The following is a 25,114-nucleotide window of genomic DNA, read 5'->3' as shown; positions in this document are numbered from 1 at the left end:
CCACCTAGAGGGAGTCCTACAGAGGCAGGCATCATGTCTGCTTTTATTTAGCTTTGTATCCTTGGCATTAAGCTCAGCTCTTAGAACATGGTGCTCACTCAACATCTTGAGGAACGATGAAGATGAGCAATACCCGCCCTGGGTAGGTTCAATACTCATTTTACTAAAATGAAGCAATATGTCCACTAAGAACCAAGAAGATCCTAACTTACTCATCAACCTGGAAAAATATTTGAAAACTCCCTTATGTTCCAGGCTCACTGGTTGAGTTGTACTGGCTTCTTCCCCTGGCTCCCTATAGATAAACAAGTAAATATTGGCCCTAAGATTTTGCAGGTTGAAGCTGTTCTTTCAAATATAATCTGACAGAACTTAAGTGGCAACTTACTTAGTACTTAAATAGTTTTCCTTTTCTTGAATTTAAACAGTGAACATCTACTGTTTTATGACATCACCCTGTCAATACACTGTGACATGATTATCCATGCATAGTCAACAAGGCAATTTTCACAGTCTATGAGCAATGGCATGCACTTATGAAACCAACCATGGAAACAAGAAAGTCAAAGAAGAATTGAACACATGTTTTAAAATAAGCACCATTATAGCACTAGAAAACTTAACAAAATACATGGCATCTAACTAAATAAAATGAGGATTTAAAGGGTGAGAACTACTCACCACTGTACAACAGGACAGTATCCCATAAGACCTATGGAGATAGTCCAAGGAGAGTCCTGACCTCGTTAGTTCTTCATACTAACTGGATGTTGGTAGAAGTGGATCATCTCCTGTGTGACAAGACTTACCACAAATGCTTTCCATGAATGTTCAGTTAGTTTTACTCACTTTTTGGTTGTGACCCCTTTGAATACACTCACAGGACACCTAAAATTTTGGACATGACCTCCAATACTTTATTGGAAAGGGAAAAGAAATTTGTAAGCTGAAAGCAATAAGCATTTTTACCTAGTTAAGTTAAAGTCTGCTGGAGCCCAGAGTAAGTGACAAGAACTCTGAAGTCCATCTCGGCCAGCTCTACCGATTTCCTGGTAATAGGATTCCATTTCCTTTGGAGCACCATAATGAATAACTCTGCGAATGTCAGCTTTATTAATGCCCATTCCAAAAGCTATAGTAGCTACAACACACTGAGAATAAACAATAACACAGTGAAAGTCACATTTCAGTATAACTAAAACTTAAAAAATAAAACAATAACTTGTTCACTGACATAAAACTGAATTCAATATAAATTCAACCAATCACTTACAGACTAAAAGATCATCTATCCAAATACAGATAAGGTTAGTAGCCATAAAGAGCGATTTCTGTTCATCTCTGTAAAAAGCAGCCAACAAAACAGTTTCTCTAGATACCTGCAGCTATGAGAAACAGTTACTATAGTAAATATACCTTTTATATTATTACAAAGCTTCAAGTGTCCTCACCTGATAACAGAATGCCTTATTCTAAGAATTACATCATTCACGCCTGCACAGTGAAATGCAGTTAATGCTACATCTTTAAGATGGGTACAATACCAAGAAGATAAAACTATCAAACCTAATATGAATGAACCTACTAAAAAAGCATTTACATAGTTGGGAAAAAAGTCATGGAATATTAGTAATGAATATATGGAAAATAAAAATCTTTAATAACAAGAATACAAAACAATAAGCAAAAAATGTAGCAACAAATTAAGATAGCAATGTAAGCAAATTATGTCAAGATAGAGCAGTAAACACCTACAGAGTCAGTGGGAAGGATTGGGAGAGGGGATGGGAGAAGACATCTCATTGAAGACACAACAGAAGTATCTGCATGTATACATAAAACTAGAGTGTTGTTGAAAACATGTGTTCTAGGATGGGCCAGGAGAATGACAGAAAGTATAGAAGGAAGAATACATGAAAAATAAGGATGAGAAAATGGTAATAAAGGCACAAATGTAGAAAGTGAAAGCTTTGGGTAAAGAAAACAAGTTTGACACAGCTAGTAGTTAATAAGCCATATTATTCTAATCTTACCCAGATTATTTGTTCTCTTGATGTTGACTATCCCACTAACCAGATTTTCACACTACCCCCAAAAGCTTTCAGGTATAAATTAAAGTTATTTTACCAAATATGCTAGTAATAATTTCATTCAATTAAAGGTATCTTAAAATATAGGAAGGACAAAACTAAAGGTTGAGATAAAATTTGCAAATAAACAATGACAAAAATAATGGAAATCTAGATACACTTGTGATTTGACTTGAATATAATTCATAGAGAAATATTTATTTTTTCTAAAATTTTCAAATAGTAAAAGGTCTCAAGCATCAGGTAAACATATGAAGAACTACAAAGGTCAGCTTTTGTGGCTTCCATAAAAGAGAAATCAATTGAAAAATGCCAGAAATGACTATTTACAAATCGTTACATTGATGAATTCAGTAGTAACTCAATAAACACTCAATGGAAAGTAATCAATTCTAAGAGTCCCTGAAAATTGTATACAAATGATAATATGTATTTCTCTATGTTAAGAAAGAGAAAGGTAGCCGGGCGGCGGTGGTGCACGCCTTTAATCCCAGCACTCGGGAGGCAGAGGCAGGCGGATCTCTGTGAGTTCGAGGCCAGGCTGGACCGACAGCCTCCAAAACAATACAGAGAAACCTTGTCTCGTAAAACCAAAAAAAAAAAAAAAAAAAAAAAGAAAGAGAAAGGTTTTGAAACACATGTGAAGCTTTTGAGTAATAGCCAGGAAGGATTCTATAGGACCAGCTGTTAGACACAAAACAACCTGATGTTAACTAGAATGCAATTATTGATATAAACTTTAATTTTTATAAGTTGGACTCAAATGAGTGACTTTCTACACTAGAAAGGACCATCTTTTAAAATATTAATACTTCAATCAAGTTATACATTGGCAGCGTGGTGGTTTGAATGAGAATGGCCCTCGTAGGTTCATATTGAATACTGACCCCAGGTGGTAGAACTGTTTGCAAAGAGTTAGGTGATGTGGTTTTGTTGAAAAAGGTAGGCTTGGAGGCAGGATTTGAGGTTTCATTCCAGTTAGCTCTCTCTGCCTGGTGCGTATGGATCAAGATGTGAGCTCTCAGCCACTGCTCCACTATCATGCCTTCCTGCTTGCTGCCATGCTTTCCACCACAATGATCACAGACTCAAGCTCTGAAACTGTAAGCCCTCAGTAATCTGGTTCTCCTGTAAGTTGACTTGGTCATGTATCTTAGCACAGTAACAGAAGAGTAACTAAGACAGACAGTAAGCCAGATATACCCAACAAAATGCCCTATCCCTGGAATAATACACATCTTAATGAATGTGTACAAGAATCTATAAACAAGCATAAGAGCTACTCCTACCATTGGAAAGAATAGGAAGGACAGGAATCGATGCTTTCAGGCTGGGAGGCAAGTCCTATACCCACTGCTCCTTCTCATCTCAAAGCTGGCCAACCACCCAACTCAAACTTCCTGCTAGTTTACACTTTCCTCATCCCCAACACCACCATGCCATTCCTACCACTCATCTTCTCCCCTATCCACTCCAAACTACTCCTTCTCTGAACCCAGTATACACTCACATGACAGTATCTCTGCACCTGCTGTTCCTTCCTGGGCTTCTGCAACCAATGCCTTTGCCCTCATTACCTACTGAGCCGGTAAACTTGACACACTTAGGCTCTCCTCAGGTTTCAACTTCCTAGACAGCCACTCTCAGTATAAAAACCTACTTTGCCAGAGCTAGTGTTCCTCTGCTGTGTTGCTCAGTAACAGGTACAATTTGCTATTTACACTAAACTGTATGGTTTATTATGCCTATTTTCACTATATAAGGATTACTCTTATCAGAGTAAATATACTATTAGCTGGTGTGCTTTGTTGGAGGAGGTAGGCTTTGAAAAAACTGGTGAATAAATATTTGATGGCCACTTTTATTTTCTATGGAGAATTCAGAGAAAGATGGTTGGTCCTCATACCTGAATCTCATCTCTAAGGAACCAATGGTGAACATCTTTCCTTTTGTTAATGTCCATGCCTGCATGGTATGCTCTGCAGGACACATTCAGTTTCCCAAGTTCAGCAGTAACTTGTTCTGTCATTTTTCTGGAAGGACAGTAGATGATAGTAGGACCTTCAAATTCCCAGGCAGAACTGTGGAGAGGGCGGGGACAGAGACGGCAAACACATCTATTACATGCTTCAGAGTGGTTTGAGTTTTATTCTGCACAATCTTTGCTTTCTCCTAAGCCCTTAAGGAGTCAGCAGACCAAAAGGCCAGCACTGGAGCTCTCTGAAACTCAAACATTGTGGACAGACAAACACGGAAACTGATCATGTGAGCTCAAAACTCTGGCATTTAAGACTGGCTCAAATTAGAGTTAAAATCAGTAATCTGGTTGTTTCAGAAGGAAACCTGATTTTAAAACTCATGAGGTGTGGCTATAAATACGTCAAGAAAGGCAGTACAGTATGTTAGTCTTTACTTAAAGAGGTAGCTGAGCAGTTTCATTGTTGTATGCAATATTACACGAGTTTTAAGATAAAATATTACTCCGAGGTTTAAGGATGTGTCTGTAGATGACAAACCTGAAAATTATCTACAGAATACATGAAGTAGCAACAAGGAAGTAGGTGGTGTGTTAGGAAAGATTATAATAGTCTGGGCTAAAAACTGATTTCAATTAGCAGAATTAACATAAAAATGAGAAGAAAGCATTTGCATAAGATTTTGTAAGGCAGACAGAGCCAGAAAAATGCAAAAATGCAACATCACAAAAGATGGGGGAAGGTACCTCTAAAAAATGTATCTTTAAGAAGTGAGAGGATGGGAGGCAGAGGCAGGTGGGTCTCTGTAAGTTCGAGACCAGCCTGGACTACCAAGCGAGTTCCAGGACAGCCTCCAAAGCCACAGAGAAACCCTGTCTCAAAAAAACCAAAAAAAAAAAAAAAAAAAAAAAAAAGTGAGAGGATCACTAACTATAAGGAGAAATAGCCATAGGTATTAAGAATAATGTATACTGAAACAGGACCAGAGATTAGTGGGTAGGGAGTGAGATGACTGTAGAAATGCCCAGTTTAAATAAGCCTCTGACAAGAGAACTTGTCCCTTTGCTATAAAAGGACAGTGTAATACAATGTATTCAAGGAGACGCTAGAGTAGCAAGACACTATGATATCCTATTCTATTCTGAATAACAAGAACAGCTTAATTGTTACTTAAATTATTCTTTAAGATCCACATGAACCAGTGCTTCCTTACCTCAGGTCTGTCTTTCGACTTTTTTCCTTTCTGGAAGTGAGAACACTAACAGTTCTCTAAGTTCTTACTCATCTGATTTGTTTTGTGTTGTACTGGTAGGAGAAAATTATTTTACTTTATTCAGACTACACAGTTTTCTAAATTCTTACTCATCTGATTTGTTTTTGTGTTTGTACTGGTAGGAGAAAATTATTTTACTTTATTCAGACTACATAGTTCTCTAAGTACTTACTCATCTGATTTGTTTTTGTGTTTGTACTGGTAGGAGAAAATTATTTTACTTTATTCAGACTACTTTATATCATGAAAACAGCAACTATGCATTCAGTAGGCAGGTCAGAGTATATGGCATTATAAAGCATACAAACTAAAACATGTAAAATATACTTAGCAAAACAAATCTTACAAGTACAATGAGCAGTTTCATGAGTAAAATAGAGACACAGGTAGCTTCCTCATCAGTTAGAGGATTGCCCAGCCCATGTGTATAAAGCACCTAGGACAGTCCTTGGAACTCTACAGACTCCATGTGGACTATAAAAAAAATCTCTACAACAGAGGTGGGTCATGTAATTAGTAAGTAGATATAACTCATAAGAAAGGTTCATATCTTATATCCATTTACTTGTAAATTATTAAAAGCACACACCCTATTCAAATAATAGTATAAAATAAACACAATAGCAACAGAATTAGTTCCAAGCCAGACAGTAGTGGCGTATGCCTTTAATCCCAGCATTGGGAGGCAGAAGCAAGTAGATCTCTGTGAGTCTGAGGCCAGTCTGGTCAACTGAGTGTGTTCCAGGGCAGGCTCCAAAGCTATGCAAAGAAACCCTGTCTAAAAAAAAAATCAAAAAACCAAAAAACAAAGCAAAAAAAAAATTAGTTCCTGCCCAACTATCCCTCTGCCTCCCACAAAATATATATGCTTTGAGCATCGTGGAAGAGTGGAGAAAAGGACTGTAAAAGCCAATGGTGACACAGTGTCTCCTGGACATGACAGGACCACTGCACCCATGAACTCAGAGTAGCTGTGGTTGTTTGCACAGGTCCTAGTCACTCAGCACTCTAATTTGATGGGACAAGGGCTCTGTGAGCCCCACCCAGAACTGAGGCACTATAGATACTCAAGAGCATCTTACAGAGGGAGGGTTAGTTTTCTTCAAGGGTCCTGACTAGCTGTCCATACACCTGCGAATGGTCCACTACCTAGGATTATATAGACAGCACCAATGAGAATTGATGCAATTTTTTAAAAAAAGAAAGAAGTTGTGAAGTTAGGGAACAGTAGAGAGATGACTGGATCTGGGAGGAGTTGGGGAAATGATAAAGGGTAATCATGATCAAACTATGTTATATGAAATCCTCAAAGAATTAATAAAAAATACTTTTAAATGTCCTTTAAACTAGGCCACTGAATTGATCATGTCGTATTACACTTAACTTGAACCAAAGCTCTGTAAAATTTGCAACAGTAAACATATAAAAAGAAATAGAAAAAAATTAAATAACTTCATTAAGAAGAATTGCATCTGTCATTATATCTTTACCTTGACTTTTGAACAAGAAAAGGCTTTAGATCCTGAAGGATGTTCCCTGTTTTTCGTCCAACTTCTAAGTACAGATTTGGTCGATCAAATCCAGTACAGGTGACCTGAGGGTTTTTCAGATTTAAGCAACGTATAATATCTTCCCGGATCGAAGAACTTGCTGTAGCAGAGAGTGCGATGACTGGAACCTGAGTAAACACAATATAAATGGATTTTAAAATGGCAGGAAGCTCATTGATTCTCACTGTCTTCTCACAAACCAACAGTCATGGCAACATGGGAACTATGTCCAAGATTTTCACGTTATTCTTTTGTTTATTTATTTCAATATTCATTTCTTTTTACTGTGTTGGGGATGGAACCCAGGATCATCTTGGGTGTGGTGTAGCAGTACTCTATCACTGAGGGATGCTTTTAAAAGAGAAAAATTATCTCGTACTTAGTAAATCAAACAGGAAATCCATAAGATTTCAATGCAATTTATCTTGTTCCATTAAATTAAAACTACTTATTAGTCATCTATACTTTTGTGCTGATAGAAGCATGGATTATATATTTTTTAATAACCTATAATTCAATTAAACCTTGGCAGGGTTGTAATTTAATTACCTAGCTACATAAAACAATTCCTCTTTGCTTTGGTGAGGCGGTTTTGTCACAAAGTATACTGGCATACAGTTTCTCAGCTGTAGAAGCAATGCTCTCAACAGCCTTGACAACCCCTCTTCAGTTTCGCTGAATTATCAATGCCATACTGTTATAACAAATATGTAGGAAGTGAAACATGTACTACTAACCGAATCCTCAACACACCAAGTCATATTCTATTTTCAGTCTAGTAATTCTTTATATGGTGAGCAGCAAAATCAAGAGGAACAGTATGCAGCAGGAAATACATTAGTATTTCTTTCAGAAATTCAAAGGTAAGTAAGCAAAATACCTCCCATATAAATGTTGCATGTTTTATCACTATTATAATGGGAATTACATTCAACCATGGTACCATTTCATTATCAGAAAAAAAGGGTTGTCTTAAAATTTATTTCTAAACCATTAGCCATTCAATTGGTAAGAATATAATTTTCTTTAAAAATGTTTTTTACTTGTTGTAAATAGAGGAAACAATATCTTGATAAAATTAGTTACTCAAATCTATTTTGACTACCTCACAAACCAATTTAAACATTTAATCTTGTAGTTATGTATAAATGCATGTGCAGTCTGCCAATTTGCAAAGAAATATGTACATAATTTGACTTAAAATTAAAACAAAATATAATTTCTTGTGGAATGAATATAACCAAAGTTCATTAAATATGTTATGGAGATATAATGAACTCATTATTTCAAACAATATAAATTAATAAAGACAAAAATGTTAAATATAAAATAAATGTTCCAGTAAAAATACTATAGATTCAGACAATGCTTCAAGAATTACTTAATTTTTGTGAGCTTACAAAAATAAAGCTTATTTTCAGTCACACACAGAAAGGAACAGTTAAACGGCCGAGTGTATAGCTTAGTAGGAGAATGGTAGCTTAGCCCTGGGTTTGATCCTCAGCACTAAGAAATAGCTTCCTGCTATGATGACAGTGGACTAAACCTCCAAACTGTAAGCCAGTCACAGTGAAAGGTTTTCCTTTATAAGAGTTGCCATGGTCAGTGTGTCTGCACTAATTTTTGGTAAAATAAGCAACAAAATATAATACAGTGCATATTAATCTTATGGCACTATACATTTAGGTAGATTCATGACAGAAAGGCTGAAAATATGCTATTCTATTTCCAAACTGGATCATGTGACTGACTAATTCACACTCTGTAAAATACACACAGATTTTAGTTATTTGTTCTCTCGTCCCAGTTACTCAGTGTCTACTGTGTGCTGATCCTCTTAATGGGTCCTTGGGACAAAGTAATGGGATGAGCCAATGTTGTCTCACGGACTTCAAAATTACTTCCTCCTGGTTGGAGACACATTTTGAAGGATATGCAGAGTTTTCACCTGCTGTTGCTTCTCTGGACTCACTTTCATGATTCCCTCCAAACAGGCTTTTTATGTCAACTGTTCGGTGGTTTCTAGCATTTTTGGGCTTACTACAATAATTTGGTGTAATGCATCCAGGTTCACAACAGTAATCCCAGTGCCATGGTTCAGAACGCAAGACCAATGAATGATATGAGAAAACTGATAGCCAGCAGGTGGCATTTCCTGCCACTTTCTTTTTTTGTTTGTTTGTTGTGTTTTTTGAGACAGGGCTTCTCTGTGAAACAGTCCTGGCTGTCCTAGAACTAGCTCTGTAGACCAGGCTAGCCTCAAACTCACAGAGATCCACCTGCCTTTGCCTCTGCCTCCTAAGTGCTGGGATTAAAGGTGTGCACCACCACCACCACCGAGTTTGCCCCTTACCACTTTCTAACAGAGAAGTTCTTAAAAACCCAGAGGGAAAGCTCCTCAGCCCCTCAACTGCAGGAATATGCCGCCTACTCACTGGAAGAACAGAAAATGATCTCATTATGTCCAGAGCTAGACATAATAAAAGATTTCATTCCATCTGAAGACTACTCAAGAGCTGTTTAAAATCTTTAAACTCCTTTGACACAATCCTAGAATCAAGGGCCTAGGAAAGGATTACAAGAGCACTCTTGCTACTTTCCGAGTGCACAGCTCTATCTCATTAAGCCCCCCTAACTTAGTAGAAGCCGGTCCTTCAGAGCAGCGTCTGCATCGTGGAAACCCCTTCACTGCCCTCCCATGTGCTGCTGTGCTACTGCACTATTCATCTTTCCATGTTACCTGTGCCTTCTGTGCATGATGTATCCCTGGTTTCTACTGCTTCTGCTTTCCCGACGGTGGATCTCAACTCCCTCACTGGACTATGAGCTACGTAAGAATTGTCTCATTCAAATCATTTGTTTTGAAATCAGCACAGTATACTATAACTGCCTATGTGGGAAAGCTACTTCAATAATTCCCAGCTTTCTGGCAACAATTCATTCATTCATCCCAGTAAATGATGATGGATCATTATTAAGGAGAATAAGGGGTACCCCAACCACAAGTGCTTCCTTTTATAGAGCGGTCTTTAGCTGTTCAGACATTACCCAGTCCTGGAAAGCACTTGGTAAATATGTCACTTGCAGACCATAAACCTGGGGGCAGGATTGAATTTAGCAGTAGAAGTCCTGGGCTCAATCCTCAGCTAGTATAGGGGTAGGGACATCAGATCTAGCAAAGCTTACCAATGGGAGTGCTGTCTTAAGAGAGCCCAGCGTCCTGAATGAACTTCTAAAATCATGGCCCCACTCAGAAATACAGTGAGCCTCATCCACAGCAATAAGCGTGATACCTACAAAAAAGAAAATATACATGGGAAAATATGGTTCAAAAAGAAAAAACACTATCTAATTCATCATTGGTTTTTACTATTAGGATATGTGCCTTACAGAAAGTATAACCCAAATCAAAGTGTTTCGCACATATACACACATAAGAAGCATAAATGGCCCCAGATAATATCAAAACTCATCAGTAAGAATAGGAAGGAAGAAATGGATAAAAGGCATTAGAACAAAGGAAAATTTTATATATTAATTCTAAAAATATACTATATTCTAGCTTTTATCATTAGTTCTCAAAGACAAGAATTGCTTACTATTACTTTGTTCCAAAATTATCACTTATAAACCATCTGCAACAATGTCCTTTCAAAAGAACTGTTCTATTTTTCTTTGGCAATAATGTTAATCTTATCTCATAGATTAGCTATCAAAAGAGACAAACAGTCAGCACATTTGTACAGAGATTAAGTACATCATTATCCATGATCGAGTGCATATCACATTGCAGGAAGTTCCTCTGAAATGCCAGTGCATGAAGGCGGGTCACCATTCACATTGTCTAACATAAAACGGAATGGAAAGAACTAAATCCCACTGTGTACAAAGTAGGCAAATCTAACTCTCCACTCTTCCCCACACCAGACACTAAAGCAAGATCAATAGTGCCTTGAAATGATCATCTGTCAAAACATCTTCAGATATTTCAAAGTACTGACTAGTAATGCTTTTACCATTAATTACCAAATTAATACTTTGGTGGGAAAAATGGCTTCTTGTTATTTGCTATCATGTTCTATCAGTGAGGTGATTAAAAATATGTGCTTTAGAATCAGACTGGCTGTACACAAAGCATTGAGCAAGTTATAAATCTTTCCAGTTCTCAGAACTGTAACACAGAGCCTTTGATGGCTCTGTGGGTAAAAGCCTTGGAAGTCAGACAACCCTCAAAATCCACAGTGGACACAGGGAACTGACTCCCAATGTGTTCTCAGACCTCTACAAACACACAGTGGTACTTTTACACACACATACACCATCATCATAAACTAAAATAATGCACAATGGGTAGTAATAGAATCTAACACTTCTTTTTTTTAATTTTTAATGAATATATTTTACAAATACACTGGAGAATCATGCAATGCTGCCTGCATTGGATGCAATCCTGGGACACAAGTCTGCACATTCCTTTGCAACTGGACCTGTGATAGCAGAACCTTTCATTTTGCCTTTATTGTTTATTATGACCCCTGCATTGTTTTCAAAATAAAGAAACACCCCATCTTTTCTTCAATATAACTTTTGTTGTGGAATTACCACTGCTGGATGGACCTTTTTCCTTAGTTCTGGTTTGCCTTTCTTAACGGTGGCCATCACCATGTCGCCCATGCCAGCAGCAAGAAGTCTTTTCAGCAGTCCCTTGATGCCCTTCACAGAGCTAATATACAAATTTTTGGCACTTGTATTGTCAGCACAGTTGTTCATAACTCCTACCAGAAGACCCAGGGAAATCCGGAATTTCACTCTGGAGGACCCACCACGTCCTCGCTTCGATATCTTGGCCTCCCAGAAAGAGTCAGAGAGGACGCACCTAACACTTCTTACTACTCTAAGATTGTTAGAATATTCACATAAAATACTCAGATGAGGCCTGGCACCAGTTGGAGCTTAATAAAACTATGCTACCATTGTTATTATTACATGGCCATTATGATCAAGCCTTTTCAAGGGCCAATGTGGCAGCACGTGCATCCAATTCCAGAATCAGGAGTTCAAAGCCATTTTCAGCTACAAAGAGTTCAAGACTTATCTGAGAGGCCCTGTTTAAATAAATTAATTACATTAAATGCTTTTCTAGATAACCAAGAAGACACATCGGACCTCAAGGATTTCATACTTCTTAAAAGGAGACAAAAGAAACACTGGCAATTCATTAAGATCATGAGCTACAAAGAAGTTCTCTCTCTCTCTCTCTCTCTCTCTCTCTCTCTCTGTGTGTGTGTGTGTGTGTACTTCTTTGTTTTATATATATATGTGAATGTTGAAAAATTCCAGTGTTACTCATACACTTATTTTGACTTTAGAAATTAAAATGGCTAGATTTTAAATTAAATGCATTAGAAGCCTTTAGTTGCAAACTGGACAAGTGGTTAATAGAGTTGAACTTTGACCTGCATAGTTAGTTCAGTTAGTTAAGCTTTGGCTAACATTCACTTTGAATGCAAAAGTTCAAATGTCTTCCCAGGTTCTCTACATATTTCATTTAAGAATACCTGTCTCATTTCCAAAGTTAAAAGACAATTACAAGTGCAGCTGGGAAAGCATCCCATATAAAAGTATGTTTGCCATTTCTGTTATACATCCAGACTCCTTAAAAAAACTTAACATTTACCTAAAAATGACAAATCTGATTAGTTAAATGTCAGGCCACTGTACAAATAACGTCCTGAGTATATTCATTTTGTAGGCATTTTACAATTTCCTGCAAGCAAAAGCCTAGAGGAAATACTTCAAAAATAATTTTCATTTAGCTTATCCTTTTTCTAAATCATCCAGAGAAAAAAGAACCTCTCCACTATAATGATGAAAATATTTATCCTTGTTTTCGGGGTTTGTTTGCTTGCTTGCTTGTATGTTTATTTTTAAAAGAGAAGGGAGCTCACACTACCCTCAAACTCTTGATCCTCCTGAATCACTCCTAGAGTTAGATTATACTTCCATATCTAGCAAATGCTTCTTGAGAGAGAGAGAGAGAGAGAGAGAGAGAGAGAGAGAGAGAGAGAGAGAGAGAGAGAGAGAGAGAGAGAGAGAGAGAGAGAGAGAGAGAGAGAGAGAGAGAGAGAGAGAGAGAGAGAGAGAGAGAGAGAGAGAGAGAGAGAGAGAGAGAGAGAGAATGAAAACAAAAGCCACAATAAACAAAACATATAATGTCTGGGGAGAATAAGAGACCTCGGTGGGTAAAAGCACTTCCCTTCAAACCTAGTGCCTGGAACCAACATGGCTGAGGGAGAGGACAATCCCCTAGTCTCTTAAAAGTTACCCTCAGACCACACAAGCACTCCAACACACAGAAAAAAAATAAAATATTTAGTAAAAATTAAACATGCTGGGTAGTGGTGGCCCTTGCCTCTAATCCCAGCACCTGGAGAAATCCCTGTCTCAAAAAAACAAACAAGCAAACAAACAAAAATTAAATATAACAAGGTGTGAACTCAGGCCTGGAACATGCTAGGCAAACACCATCACTGAGCTATATACTCTCAGCTCTGTAGTATTCACAATTTATCTATCATAAAAAGTAAAAACGTTATAATTACTTGTAAAAAGCATTTAGTGTTGATTAACTTACAATAATTATTCATTTAACATCATCATAAAACTACACTCAGAATAAAATATACTCAGAACACTAGAGTCACGGATAGCAATTTTCTAGATATAACCACGAAATTGAGCTATAAGGTAATTAGGCTTAACCCATAGTGAAATGCTCAAAAGAACTTTTTATAGGCTAGTAGGATACATCTCAATTTTTTTTTCATTGCAGGCAAAAACATGCCAACGAGAGCTAAACAGACAGTATAGGCACACTGTGATAATATAGTTCCCTAAATTAGTGGCTCTCAACATGTGGGTCACAACCACTTTGGGGGCCAAACAACCCCTTCATAGGGGTCACCTGAGATCATTAGAAAACACAGTTATTTACATTACAATTAATAACAGTAGCAAAATTAAAAGTATGAAGAAGCAATGAAAATAATTTTGTGGTTTGGGGTCACCACGACATGAGGAATTGTATTGAAGAGTTACAGCACTGGGAAGGTTGAGAACCACTGACTTAAATGTTACTTTATGCCCTCATTCTTTATTGGCTTCACCACATACTAACATACAAAAGTTTGCTTTCCTTGTATTTGTTAAGAAAAACTATTAAATATATTCCTAATATACAATAGAAATGGTCCATGTCACAGTTTCTATTGCTGTGATGAAACACCATGACCAAAGCCACTTGGGGAGGAAGGGATTATTTGGTTTCCATTTTCTCAGCATCTTCATCATTGACGGAAGTCAGGCAGGAACCTTGATGTAGGAGCTTATTAAGGGGTCACAGAGGGATGCTGCTTACTGACTTTGCTCCTCATGGTTTGCTCAGCCTGCTTTCTTACAAAACCCAGAGCTACCAGCCCAGGGATGCACCACCCACAGTGGGCTAGGCCCTACCCCATCAATCACTAATTAAGAAAATGCTCTAGTGGCTGGGTGGTAGTGGCACACGCCTTTAATCCCAGCACTCAGGAGGCAGAGGCAGGCGGATCTCTGTGAATGCAAGACCTGCCTGGTCTACAAGAGCTAGTTCTAGGACAGCCTCCAAAGACACAGAGAAGCCCTACCTGGAAACACTCCCCCCCCCCCCAAAAAATGCTCTATAAACTTACCTACATCCTAATCCCAGGGGGGCATTTTTCTCAATGGAGGCTCCCTCCTCTCTGATGACTCTAGCCTGTGTCAAGTTGATATAAAACTAGCCAGCCCAATACAATACTGAAAACTTAATCTATATGAAATTATTTAATACCACATTCTTCAAAAACATCCTATCAATTGGGAAAACAATTTTATCCTACAAGTTGGATAAAATTCAAATTAAGGTTTCAAGCATTTGTCTCCTTTGGAACTCTCAGCTGAACCTAACCACCACCAAACAAACAAACAAAAACATAAGTACAAACAGTGTCACAGCATTTGACTAATTTTATATTTACATTTTCTAGGGCATAATAAGCCTGAGCTGTTTGACCAAGCAGTTTGTAATTAATATCAAGCCTTCGAGTGATTATTTAGAAGCCGCAGTGGGTCAGGGTGGGACAGAGAAACCTCTGTTTACATGTTTAACAACATTTTTCTAAAGTTTAAAGAGTGATTCATATGAACAAGAATGAAGAACCACTACACTGATTTAATTTAGGCTCAGGATGAAAAAAGATAAACCAGGATTCAACATTCATTCAGTGGCACACTAAAATAGACAGCTATGTGCCAAGTTCTGTACTGAGGAAACAGAAATGAAGAACAGTATTTTTGTCTCAAAAGAGTTTATAGTGTAACAAGCGATACATACATACATGTATGCAAATAACTCTGGAGTCCCACCTTTATGGAATGTGGAATTACAGGGTATTATAAAATGGAGCAAAAAAAAAAAAAAAAAGTCAGAGATTTCCCATCAAAGCAAACGTTTGAAATCTAGTCTCCAACCATGAGTTTCCTTTGTGTTCACAAAAGTCCTATTTGTTACTTACCAATATTAGAGTCAAGCTGCTGGAGTAAGTCCAAGTTACCAGAACAGAATTCTGGAGTTATGTATATGATCCTGTATTTGCCTCTGCAAAGACAAACCAAAACAGAAAAGGAGACATTCCAATAGAGAAAACAATCAAGTCAAGAGTAACAAATTAAAATCAAAATATGTGACAAAGGAACATCATACACACACATCCACACGCGTTAGTGCTTTATCTTCAACTCAACAAAACAAAATGCAGTGATTCCTGTCAGGGAGCATTTGGCACAAAGGTTGTATTACAAGCCAGATTCTGGTTTCTAACAGTCCAGTTCCCCACCCCCAAAAAAACTGCCCAAGCTAGATGATCAAGCCTTTGCAAGCTTTTGTATTATCCTCATCCACATACTCCACCTGTGAGAGCTAAAACCCAGATGCTGTGTTCTCTTGTGAGTAAGAGCTCAATATCGTTCTCTGTATTCTGCTCACAGGGATAGAAGGCAATCCCTCCCAGAATATGAATACCAGATCAAGAAGCAACCAGTCAGAGCAACAAGCCAAAGAGAGAGCAGCAGAGCAGCCATCTTTTATTTGGTGACTGAACTCTTCAGAAAAAAACATGAGAAGAGACCGGATGCAAAAAGGAAGCTCTTTTATATTCTCCATGTCAGGTTTTCTCAATGGCAGCCGTGTGAAATTCCTTTATCCTTAAAACAAAACTCAATTTTTGCTTAAGCTACTCTTGTTCATTTGTTATTATGATAATTTTTATAATGAAGGCTAGAAACTACTTATGGTGTGTCTTCACTTTACCAAATAAAAACAGATCGAATTAGACTTCATTTTCCAAATAAAAAGTTAAGTTTTTAACTCATCCATCAACAAATATTTGAGTGTTTATTACATACTAAACACTGTATTTCCACTAGGAATTTATTAGGCATAGAATAAACTTTCCTTTATCTCCAGGAAATTAATACAGTACTCTAATTACTATACAGAACAATAAAAATAATAAAAACCTGGTGTCACTCTACCCAGGTTTTGGACTCAGTTCTCCTTCCTACATGGAAACTGATCTGAGACAAGTTAGCTAACTCCAGTATGTCCCAGTTTCTTGAAACTCAGCTGTTTCCTTAGGGAGCCAGACTTAGGGCATCTGGGTTAAAATATGGACACTAGAACATTCCTGGACCCACAGAGTAGCCAGAAAAACTATCACAACCCTGAAAACAAAGAGCATAATTGGAGGGCTTCCACTCCAGGCTGACAGACTTATTGATATAGCTCTGGTAACTAAGACAGACAGATCCTCAGAAGCATGAGCAGACACACAGCAAGTAATCTGCACACCTACTCAGTTCATTTTTGAGAAAGGTACAAAGGGAATCCAGTGGAGAAAAGATGGAGCTAGAACAACTGAATATCCTTATAAGAAAAAAAAACTACAACTAATGCCTCACACAATATAAAGATTTTTGCCAAAAGTGGGTTATAGATCCAAACATAGAACTGTGAAACTTCTAAGAGAAAATAAACAATCTTTATAACCTTGGGCTAGGAAGAGTTTTTAAATAGCCAAAGCAAAATCTGTAGGAACAAACTGGTAACTAGACTTTTTCTAACTGGAAAACTATCCCCCTCAAAAGAATTACTGAACAGCTTTAGTCCCAACACTCAGGAGTAGAAGCAGGAGGACCTCTATGATGAGTTCAAGGCCAACCCGGTCTACAAAATGAGTTCTAGGACAGCCAGGGCTGTTACACATAGAAAACCTGTCTTGAAAAACCAATAAATAAACAGATAGAAGATAGATAGATAGATAGATAGATAGATAGATAGACAGACAGACAGACAGACAGATAGATAGATACAATGAAAAAAGAATTACTGAAAGAGGAAGAAAGGTCATAAACTAGCAAAGTACATATAAATAAGAGGTTTGTATCCACAAAATATGAACTACCACCAAAACAGAATTAAAAAATTGAAGTTGGCAAAAGATTGGAACAGACACTTCTACAAAGTTACACACAGCAATAAGTACAAGATACTCGGCATACTTATTCACCAGGAAAATGCAAATTGAAAATACAATGAGATCCTGAAAATACAGTTAGTAGTTAAAACCAAAAACTGTCTAGGTAATGATAGGTTTGGCATGACACAGGACTTCTCACACACTGCCCCTAGAGATGTGAATGGTGGGATCACTCTCAAAATGTTTGACCATTTCTTAAAAAGATAAACATGAAATTAGCACATGACCCGGCAATTCTGCTCCTAAGCATGCACACTAGGGAACTGAAAACATACCCTCATGCAGAAACTTGTACATGAAGTTTCAGTGCACTCCACCTGTTATTACAACCTCTAAGTAGAAAAATCTCTAGTGCTCATCACCAAGGACTAGATAAGCAAAATGTGGAATACCTATATATCAAAAAATTACTCAGTTAAGAAAAAATGAGGCCTCAATCCTACACAAAGAGCCTCAGACAACAAACAAATACTAAGAGCAGAAGTAGTTTTTTCAAGGGATGTGCAAACCAGCTGCTTATCCAACACCAAATGGTCAGCCCTGAAAACATACACACAATTAACAATATACAGACGGAGTGGATTCTATTTAGGAATATATATGTATATACATATATGCATATAATAACATGGGGGAAAGGTTCTAAGTGTGACAGAGCACAAGCAGGGCTATATGGGAAAATTTAGAAGGAAGAAAGGGAAGGGAGAATTGTAAATATGGTATAATTGCAAAAATAAAGTTTTTTTAAAGTATGTTTTCAAACATAGACAATTTACTCATACCTTAAATAAAAATGTGTACAAGATTCTCTTGCACTATAAACATCTTACAATGTGATCTGAAATCACAGAAATTACTCACAATTTAATATCTCCTAGAATATTTTTTGATTGTGCTGATCCAAGTAAACAGGCTGGAATGTTGGACATCCTATAAAAAGACACAAATATTCTGCATCAATTCACATAATACAAACACTGAGTTAATTCTCAAAGAAGAGATTTAATAATTTATGTCCTCTATTTTCCAATATTCTTTCTTCAAGAGCCTGATGAGAAGGCAACTTTTTAATATGGGTCATTCAAGAAGAAATTGTAAGATTTTTTATAGATTAAAAAAAGTAAACTTCACGGTTAGGAGTGAATGTAATCAAAACATGCATGAAATTTTCAGAGGTGATAAAATAGTTTAAAAAGTAAACTTTTATATATACAACTCATATCAAGCTAAAGGGCCCAGACAGATGAAAAAAAAAAAAAAGAATTTGGAAAAAGCCATAAAGCAATATATCTTTTTAAAACATGACCATGATAATCTGGTAGCCTTGAATTAGAGAACCCAAGAAGGAATGTACATCTTTCCATTGACACATCATTTGCTACTAATAAATGCAGTCAGGTGCAGTAGGGCATGCATGCTCTGTACGCCCAATGCTTGCAGGGCAAGGCAAGAGAACAGAGTGCTACCATCCTGGACTATATATAGCAAGATTCTATCTCAATAAAGAAGAGAAGAAAGGAAGGAAGGAAGATCAAGTCGCTATCACAAACATAGTACTGCGAACTATATTTACATTTGATGTTTCATTTATAGAACAAAAATAGGAGGACAGCTGGGCAAGGCAAACACCTTGTGGTGTTTTGAATAAAAATGGCTACCAAAGGCTCATAGGGAGTGGCATTATTTGGAAGGATTAGGAAAGATATGGCCTTGTTGGAGGAGGTGTGGCCTTGCTGGAGAAAGTGTGTCACTGGGGGTGGGCTCCGAGGTTTCAGAAGCTCAAGCCAGGACCAGTGTCTGACTCTCACTTCTTCTCTGGGAGAGAAGAATGGGGCCTTTGAGGCCAGCTTGGCCTGATGTTCTTTTGTGCTCACTTATCAAAGGCAGACGATGTAGCAATGAAACCATTACTTACTCAAGCTGGAGAACTTGGTCTTCCATTAAAGAAATAAGAGGTGAAATAACGATGCCAATCTTGCCTGCATAAACAGGTGGGTACTGGAAGCACAAACTCTTCCCATATCCTTGAATAAAAATAATACACACAAATAAAAATCTCTTGATATTTTACTTTCTTCTTACAGTGTGCTTATATAGCAGAATAAATAGACTTACAAGGTAATTCATGCATAAATATAAAAATTTTCCATGTTCACTCTCTCTTATATTTAAGTTTGTGAAGGATTAAACACCTTTATGATTTTTAAATGATTGAATTATTTACTTTAAGTGTAACTTACCAGTTGCCATGACAACAACATTGTCTCTTCTTTCTTCTAATACAGAATGAATGATTTTCCACTGAACCCTTCAAAGTAAAAAATAAAAAGCTTTATCAATAACAATCCAATGAACAAGTTAAAACCTACTTAACTTCTGCTCTCTAATAAACTCCGACTTTTTTGAACTTCCTACATAAATATGTGCAAATGCTAGAACTTGTGACAAAAAAAAAGCCAGTGCCATTTGGTCAACCTCTAAATTCAGACTGACTGAATAACCAGGAGTTTCCATATAGCTAAAGTATAAAATAAATTCCCAGCTTTATACTATAGACCCAAAAGAACGAGTATTTTAAAATAAGCAAGAGCAATATTGTAGGAACTGTGCAAGGGAAAATCTACTGGAGATGAGACCTTCTGCTTATGTAGATGACAAGCTATTCTTATTTGACTGTTGTCTATACCAGCATACTGAGTTATCAGAATTTACTTCTCTATACATCTGTGTATCCTTCTGTACATAGGATATATTTTAATTTTAAAAGAAACTAAATTAAAAGAAGGAAAGAAATGCTTCAATGGATTCTATTTTAAATTCTCAAACTGGAAAAACTAAGTCTAGATTTTTTACTTTCTTACTGGTCTTATTCAAATTTACTTGTTCGTAATCTCATTTTTGTTCCATCTCATTTTTCTAGTTTTTAATGTGTCCTTGTGGTGTTTTGAATAAAAATGGCTACCAAAGGCTCATAGGGAGTGGCATTATTTGAAAGGATTAGGAAACATATGACCTCGTTGGAGGAGGTGTGGCCTTGTTGGAGGAAGTGTGTCACTGGGGGGTGGGCTCCGAGGTTTCAGAAGCTCAAGCCAGGACCAGTGTCTGACTCTCACTTCTAGCTGCCTGAAGATCCAGATGTGGAACTCTCAGCTGCATCCCCAGCATTATGTCTGCCTGTGTGTTATCACACTTCACCCCATGACAAAAATGAACTAAACCTCCCAACAAGTAAGCCAGCCCCAACAAAATGTTTTCTTTTACAAGAGTTGCCATGGCCATGGTGTCTCTTCACAGCAATAGAACACTGACTGATACAGCCCTCTAGATGTGAATATATTTTGATATGTTAAAACAGTAAAACATCACTGTCCCTCATACTGTTCTCCTAGAGACTTATGACAGCATGCTGTGGGACACCTGCACAAAACAGGAGGGATTCTTGTTTCCTCCAGTTTCATACTTAATGTAAGGTAAGTCAGCAATGAAAGAAAATGCATTTCTTATCATACAGCCTCTACCCAGAACCACCCAGTTAAAGCAAAAACTGCTTCCTTTCTTGTTAAATGAACCAAGAAATTTATATAGTTAATACTTCAAGTAACTTTGGAGTTGAATATGATATACATTTAACATTTAACAGTAAAATTGGGCTGCTACTGTTACATGAATGGATTATTTACTTTTCCTTTGTGAAAAAAATTTAAGTACATAATAGAGATCACACTCACGGTTTAAAACTGCAATGGCCAAAGTAGGTCTTGAGGCAATTAATTTGCTTTGCATTGGGCTCTGGCAATAAATGGTCTTAAAAATAAATAAGACAATAAAATTGACATTTATGTTCAAAAACAAATACACCATGTAAAAGGAGGAAAATGTTCATTTCATTGGCTTCTTATAAAGAATACAATGACAGGTAACATGTTAATTTCTTTCCATTCTAATCAAGTTTGATCTTCTGGGAATCTGTCACAACACCAGGCAAATCCTTTGGTTATTACTAAAGTATTAGAATTGTACTTGGGCTTCATACTTTACCACCACTAGAGGAAAAGGGGCCATAATTTTCTAGTTAGGTACACTTACAAGACCTAACATCCAGAATAAGCCAAACCAAAGCAACCAATGCGCCAACAGAAATTTCATATTAGAAACAATTTCCAATTCCTGTTAATATAAATTACATTAGTGTCCCAAATTAAGAATACAGAAAAAGTAAAATATTCATTTTAGCTGTCAAAACTAAATCTAGTTACCAAAATTCAGTTACCTTGATCTAATTTAGTTACCTATCCAATTTAGTTAGGTAAATTAAGCTACCTATATTGTTGCACAAATTCTAATAAGCCTTAATAATAAAAACCAGGAGTCATATATTGGGGGAGGGGAGATGAAAGATTAAATAAGCAAAGCAACCAGTCACTAGCTGTAGGGAGAGATTTGGGTGTGGTCACAGGTACAGGAACGTAAGAGGGATGAAAGAGCTGGGGGAAGAGACGCTTTCTCCTTGGGTTCCAGCATGCAGACCTTTGGTTCTCAGCTTTCTTAATAAGTGATTTCTCCCTCAAGAAAATATCACAGGACATCCCTACTTTGTGTAGCTTAATAGTTCTGAATTAACTAGCTCTTACCTCTACCTCAAGGGGGTGATCCTGTCTCCACAAATCCTCAGACTGAATGCTCAGCTCAGTCTGACTGCCTAGACTGTACCCATCTCTTGTCTACTCCCACCTTATATTCCTCTACCCACCCAGTCGTATCTGGCTCCACCTCCCTAGTGCTGGGATTAAAGGCAGGTGATCCCAACTGCTGTGATCACCTTTGTGTGAACTCTGTTCCTGTTTCTCTTTTAGACTCAATCAAGTTTGTGTAGCCCAAGGTGGCCTTGAACTAACAAAGATCCATCTGCTTCTTTCTCCCAAGTGCTGGGATTAAAGGTGTGTGGCACCACTGCCTGGACTCTATGGCTAGTGTGGCTAGCTTTGCACTCTGATCTTCAGGCAAGCTTTACTTGTTAGATCAAAAACAAAGTATCACCACACTAAATCTTTAGCCAAAACTTTCAATTGCACTAGACCGTGGCTATGTTAGCTCTGCCAAAGTGCCCACCACTGTCCATCCTTAGATGCAAAGATTCACACAGACTCTAAGTAAGATATCACTGGATATACGAAAAGTAAGTATAATCTCACATGCTTAACAGATCTTAATAGAAAAATCAAACAGATGGCTGCATTTAATAAAAGAAAGCAGATGAAAATATTTTATCAATTTACTTATAAATACCTTCCATCTACAAAATGTTTTGAAATGTCCACATCTTCACACAATAGTATAGCCTGAGTATAGTGAGAATTCTACTTTTTGAGGAGACTCTACAAGTTGACAAATGGACTGATTATTTACACTTAGCTGATAATTACACCATTTGCACACATTCTTTGCTATAAGAAAGCTCCCTGGTGTGTGGTACTTGCTTAAACAGCCAAGTTCCTAGGACAGACTCCACATAAGCCGATCACTTACAATGGTATTCAATGTAAGCAGCCAGTAAACTACTGCACCACTATCACCAGGACCCAAACTGAAGGATGAAAGGCTTCACTCACCAATTTCCTGAGAGACAAGAGCACTGAGAAATTCAATGGCTGCTTTAAAGACCTAATAGTGAGCTGTATGCCACCAAGTCGTTAAACTCTAAATCACTGAAAACCCGGCACAAAATCAAAGTGAAACGTTTCCAACCTCTTTCTTACCCTCATCTTCCTGATCCTCTTCAATAGCCTCCTCCCCATCTCCATCCTCCTCCTCCTCCTCAGGAGGAAGACTTGGATTGCTTTCCATTTCTAACCATTTAGAATGAGTTGGTTCCACCACGTCACTATTTAGGTTTTCTAAAGACTGAAAGTTGAATAGAAAATTTAAAAGCAAAACACTGGCAATATCGTATCTTTTTACTAAGCACAAAGAGGACGTTATTAACGAAGCCTACAATTTTGTTGAGAACTAGCAGATGTGCAGCAACAGTACAAAAGGACACGTGTGCTCCTCTGTAAACATGTGCTGGAGAAGGGCTCCAAGGCACAAGGCCAGGATGCAACCGGCCAGCATGCACAAGGTTCATTAATAACATACAATGACTGCCCCGGGGAAATCGATCATAAAATGTCAATTTGCATAATTTAAACAGTTTTCCTTATCGACTTCAGAGTTTTAGGTTTCCAAGTGGTAAAATGCAAATCTTACTGCTATTTTTATAGTAAGTTTCTCTATATTACATGTCAGTCACATTTTTCTTGAGTAAAGATGATGCTTATATTACAAGCAAGGAATAGATATGTTTTGGAATTGTCAAAAAAGATTCAAATAATTTTAGGAGAGAAATACTACTTATATAAAATAAATTTCTTTTTGACATTATATATTTTCTCCCTATTTCAAAATTACTAGTACATTTGAAATTACTTTATAAAACTTTTTACTAAGGAGTGACTCGGAAGATTCATTTAATCTAAATTCTTTTTTTTTTTTTTTTTTTTTTTGTCTTTTGAGACAGGGTTTCTCTGTGGTTCTGGAGGCTGTCCTGGAACTAGCTCTTGTAGACCAGGCTGGTCTCGAGATCCACAGAGTGCTGGGATTAAAGGCGTATCCCATATAGGCACCACTTGAACAGAAAGCACCAGAGAAAGGAGTAACCAGCAAAGGGAATATGATTTCGCTTAATATGAGCTAAATTTCTTAAATATGAGCCATACTCTGTGGAGGACGCTGATGTAAGCACTGGACTTCAATGGAAAGGGGTGACTCAAGCCATCCTTATCACCTCTGTGATTGTCACATTAGGATTCAAAACTAAAGCAGCAGAGAATTACTGCTGCTCCGTACAAAGAAAAACCACACTAACCTAAAGTTGATAGATAAGAAGTAGGCACAAAAGCACACTTTATTTCTTTCTTTTTTCCCTTGATTTAACTAAATTGTGCTTTTCCCTTTTTTCACTGTCGCTTTTCTTGCCCATATATGATTCATGACACTTGACACACTGGAGGTTGAGTGAAGGGATAGAAAATGTACAAATGTATACTTTAGCTAGATCGCACAGCAGAGTAAAACAACCATTATAAAATTACATGCAATCAGTAATAAAATCCCACAGTCAGAGAAACCAGGAACTGAAAATGATTCAATTGGTAAACACAGAACATCTGAAATGTGGCAAATAATGAAGAACAGGAAATCAATTCCATACTGAAGTGCTTAGTCACTGGCCAATTCCAGTGAGAGACATGGAAGGAACATGGAACACACATGAGAACTCACAATATTATACCTAAGACACTATCTACGTATTAGGAAATGTAAATTGAAAAAACTGTCTAATATTAAATTATGGGTAAGAATTTCATTGTGATAGCATTTGATTTAGAGCTGAAAATTTTTCAGTTATCTAAGTGTTCTTTAAAAACCTTGACATAACACACCTTAAGCATCTCCATCTCTAAGTCTTCATCACTTTCAATTATATAAGAGGAATCCTTCTCATCATCCGTGGGAGATAAATGCTTTAAAAAGAAAAGTAGTTCAAAGATTAACTTTCTGTATCATTGATTCT

The 25,114-nt window shown here is 37.2% G+C and overlaps 1 protein-coding gene and 1 pseudogene across 6 annotated transcripts in view; both read right to left on the bottom strand.

The window, feature by feature from the left end:
* Wrn (WRN RecQ like helicase) overlaps window positions 1-25,114 on the bottom strand; it is a 96,034-nt gene that overhangs the window by 34,824 nt on the left and 36,096 nt on the right. For all 6 annotated transcript variants that reach the window (XM_013110800.3, XM_005066605.4, XM_013110799.3 and 3 more), the window contains 11 exons: window positions 24,984-25,064; window positions 23,259-23,403; window positions 21,231-21,306; window positions 19,743-19,810; window positions 19,418-19,526; window positions 18,364-18,432; window positions 15,481-15,563; window positions 10,076-10,182; window positions 6,830-7,017; window positions 3,997-4,171; window positions 970-1,151 (listed from right to left, as the gene is read on the bottom strand). In XM_013110800.3, the coding sequence (XP_012966254.1) occupies window positions 970-1,151; window positions 3,997-4,171; window positions 6,830-7,017; window positions 10,076-10,182; window positions 15,481-15,563; window positions 18,364-18,432; window positions 19,418-19,526; window positions 19,743-19,810; window positions 21,231-21,306; window positions 23,259-23,403; window positions 24,984-25,064 (1,283 nt within the window). The remainder of the gene's footprint in view (window positions 1-969; window positions 1,152-3,996; window positions 4,172-6,829; window positions 7,018-10,075; window positions 10,183-15,480; window positions 15,564-18,363; window positions 18,433-19,417; window positions 19,527-19,742; window positions 19,811-21,230; window positions 21,307-23,258; window positions 23,404-24,983; window positions 25,065-25,114) is intronic.
* Window positions 10,517-13,504, bottom strand: LOC121134102 (annotated as a pseudogene).

Source organism: Mesocricetus auratus, unplaced genomic scaffold, assembly GCF_017639785.1.
Source record: "Mesocricetus auratus isolate SY011 unplaced genomic scaffold, BCM_Maur_2.0 Super-Scaffold_100026, whole genome shotgun sequence".
Lineage (NCBI taxonomy): Eukaryota > Metazoa > Chordata > Mammalia > Rodentia > Cricetidae > Mesocricetus > Mesocricetus auratus.
This window is presented reverse-complemented; position numbering and strand designations above follow the sequence as displayed.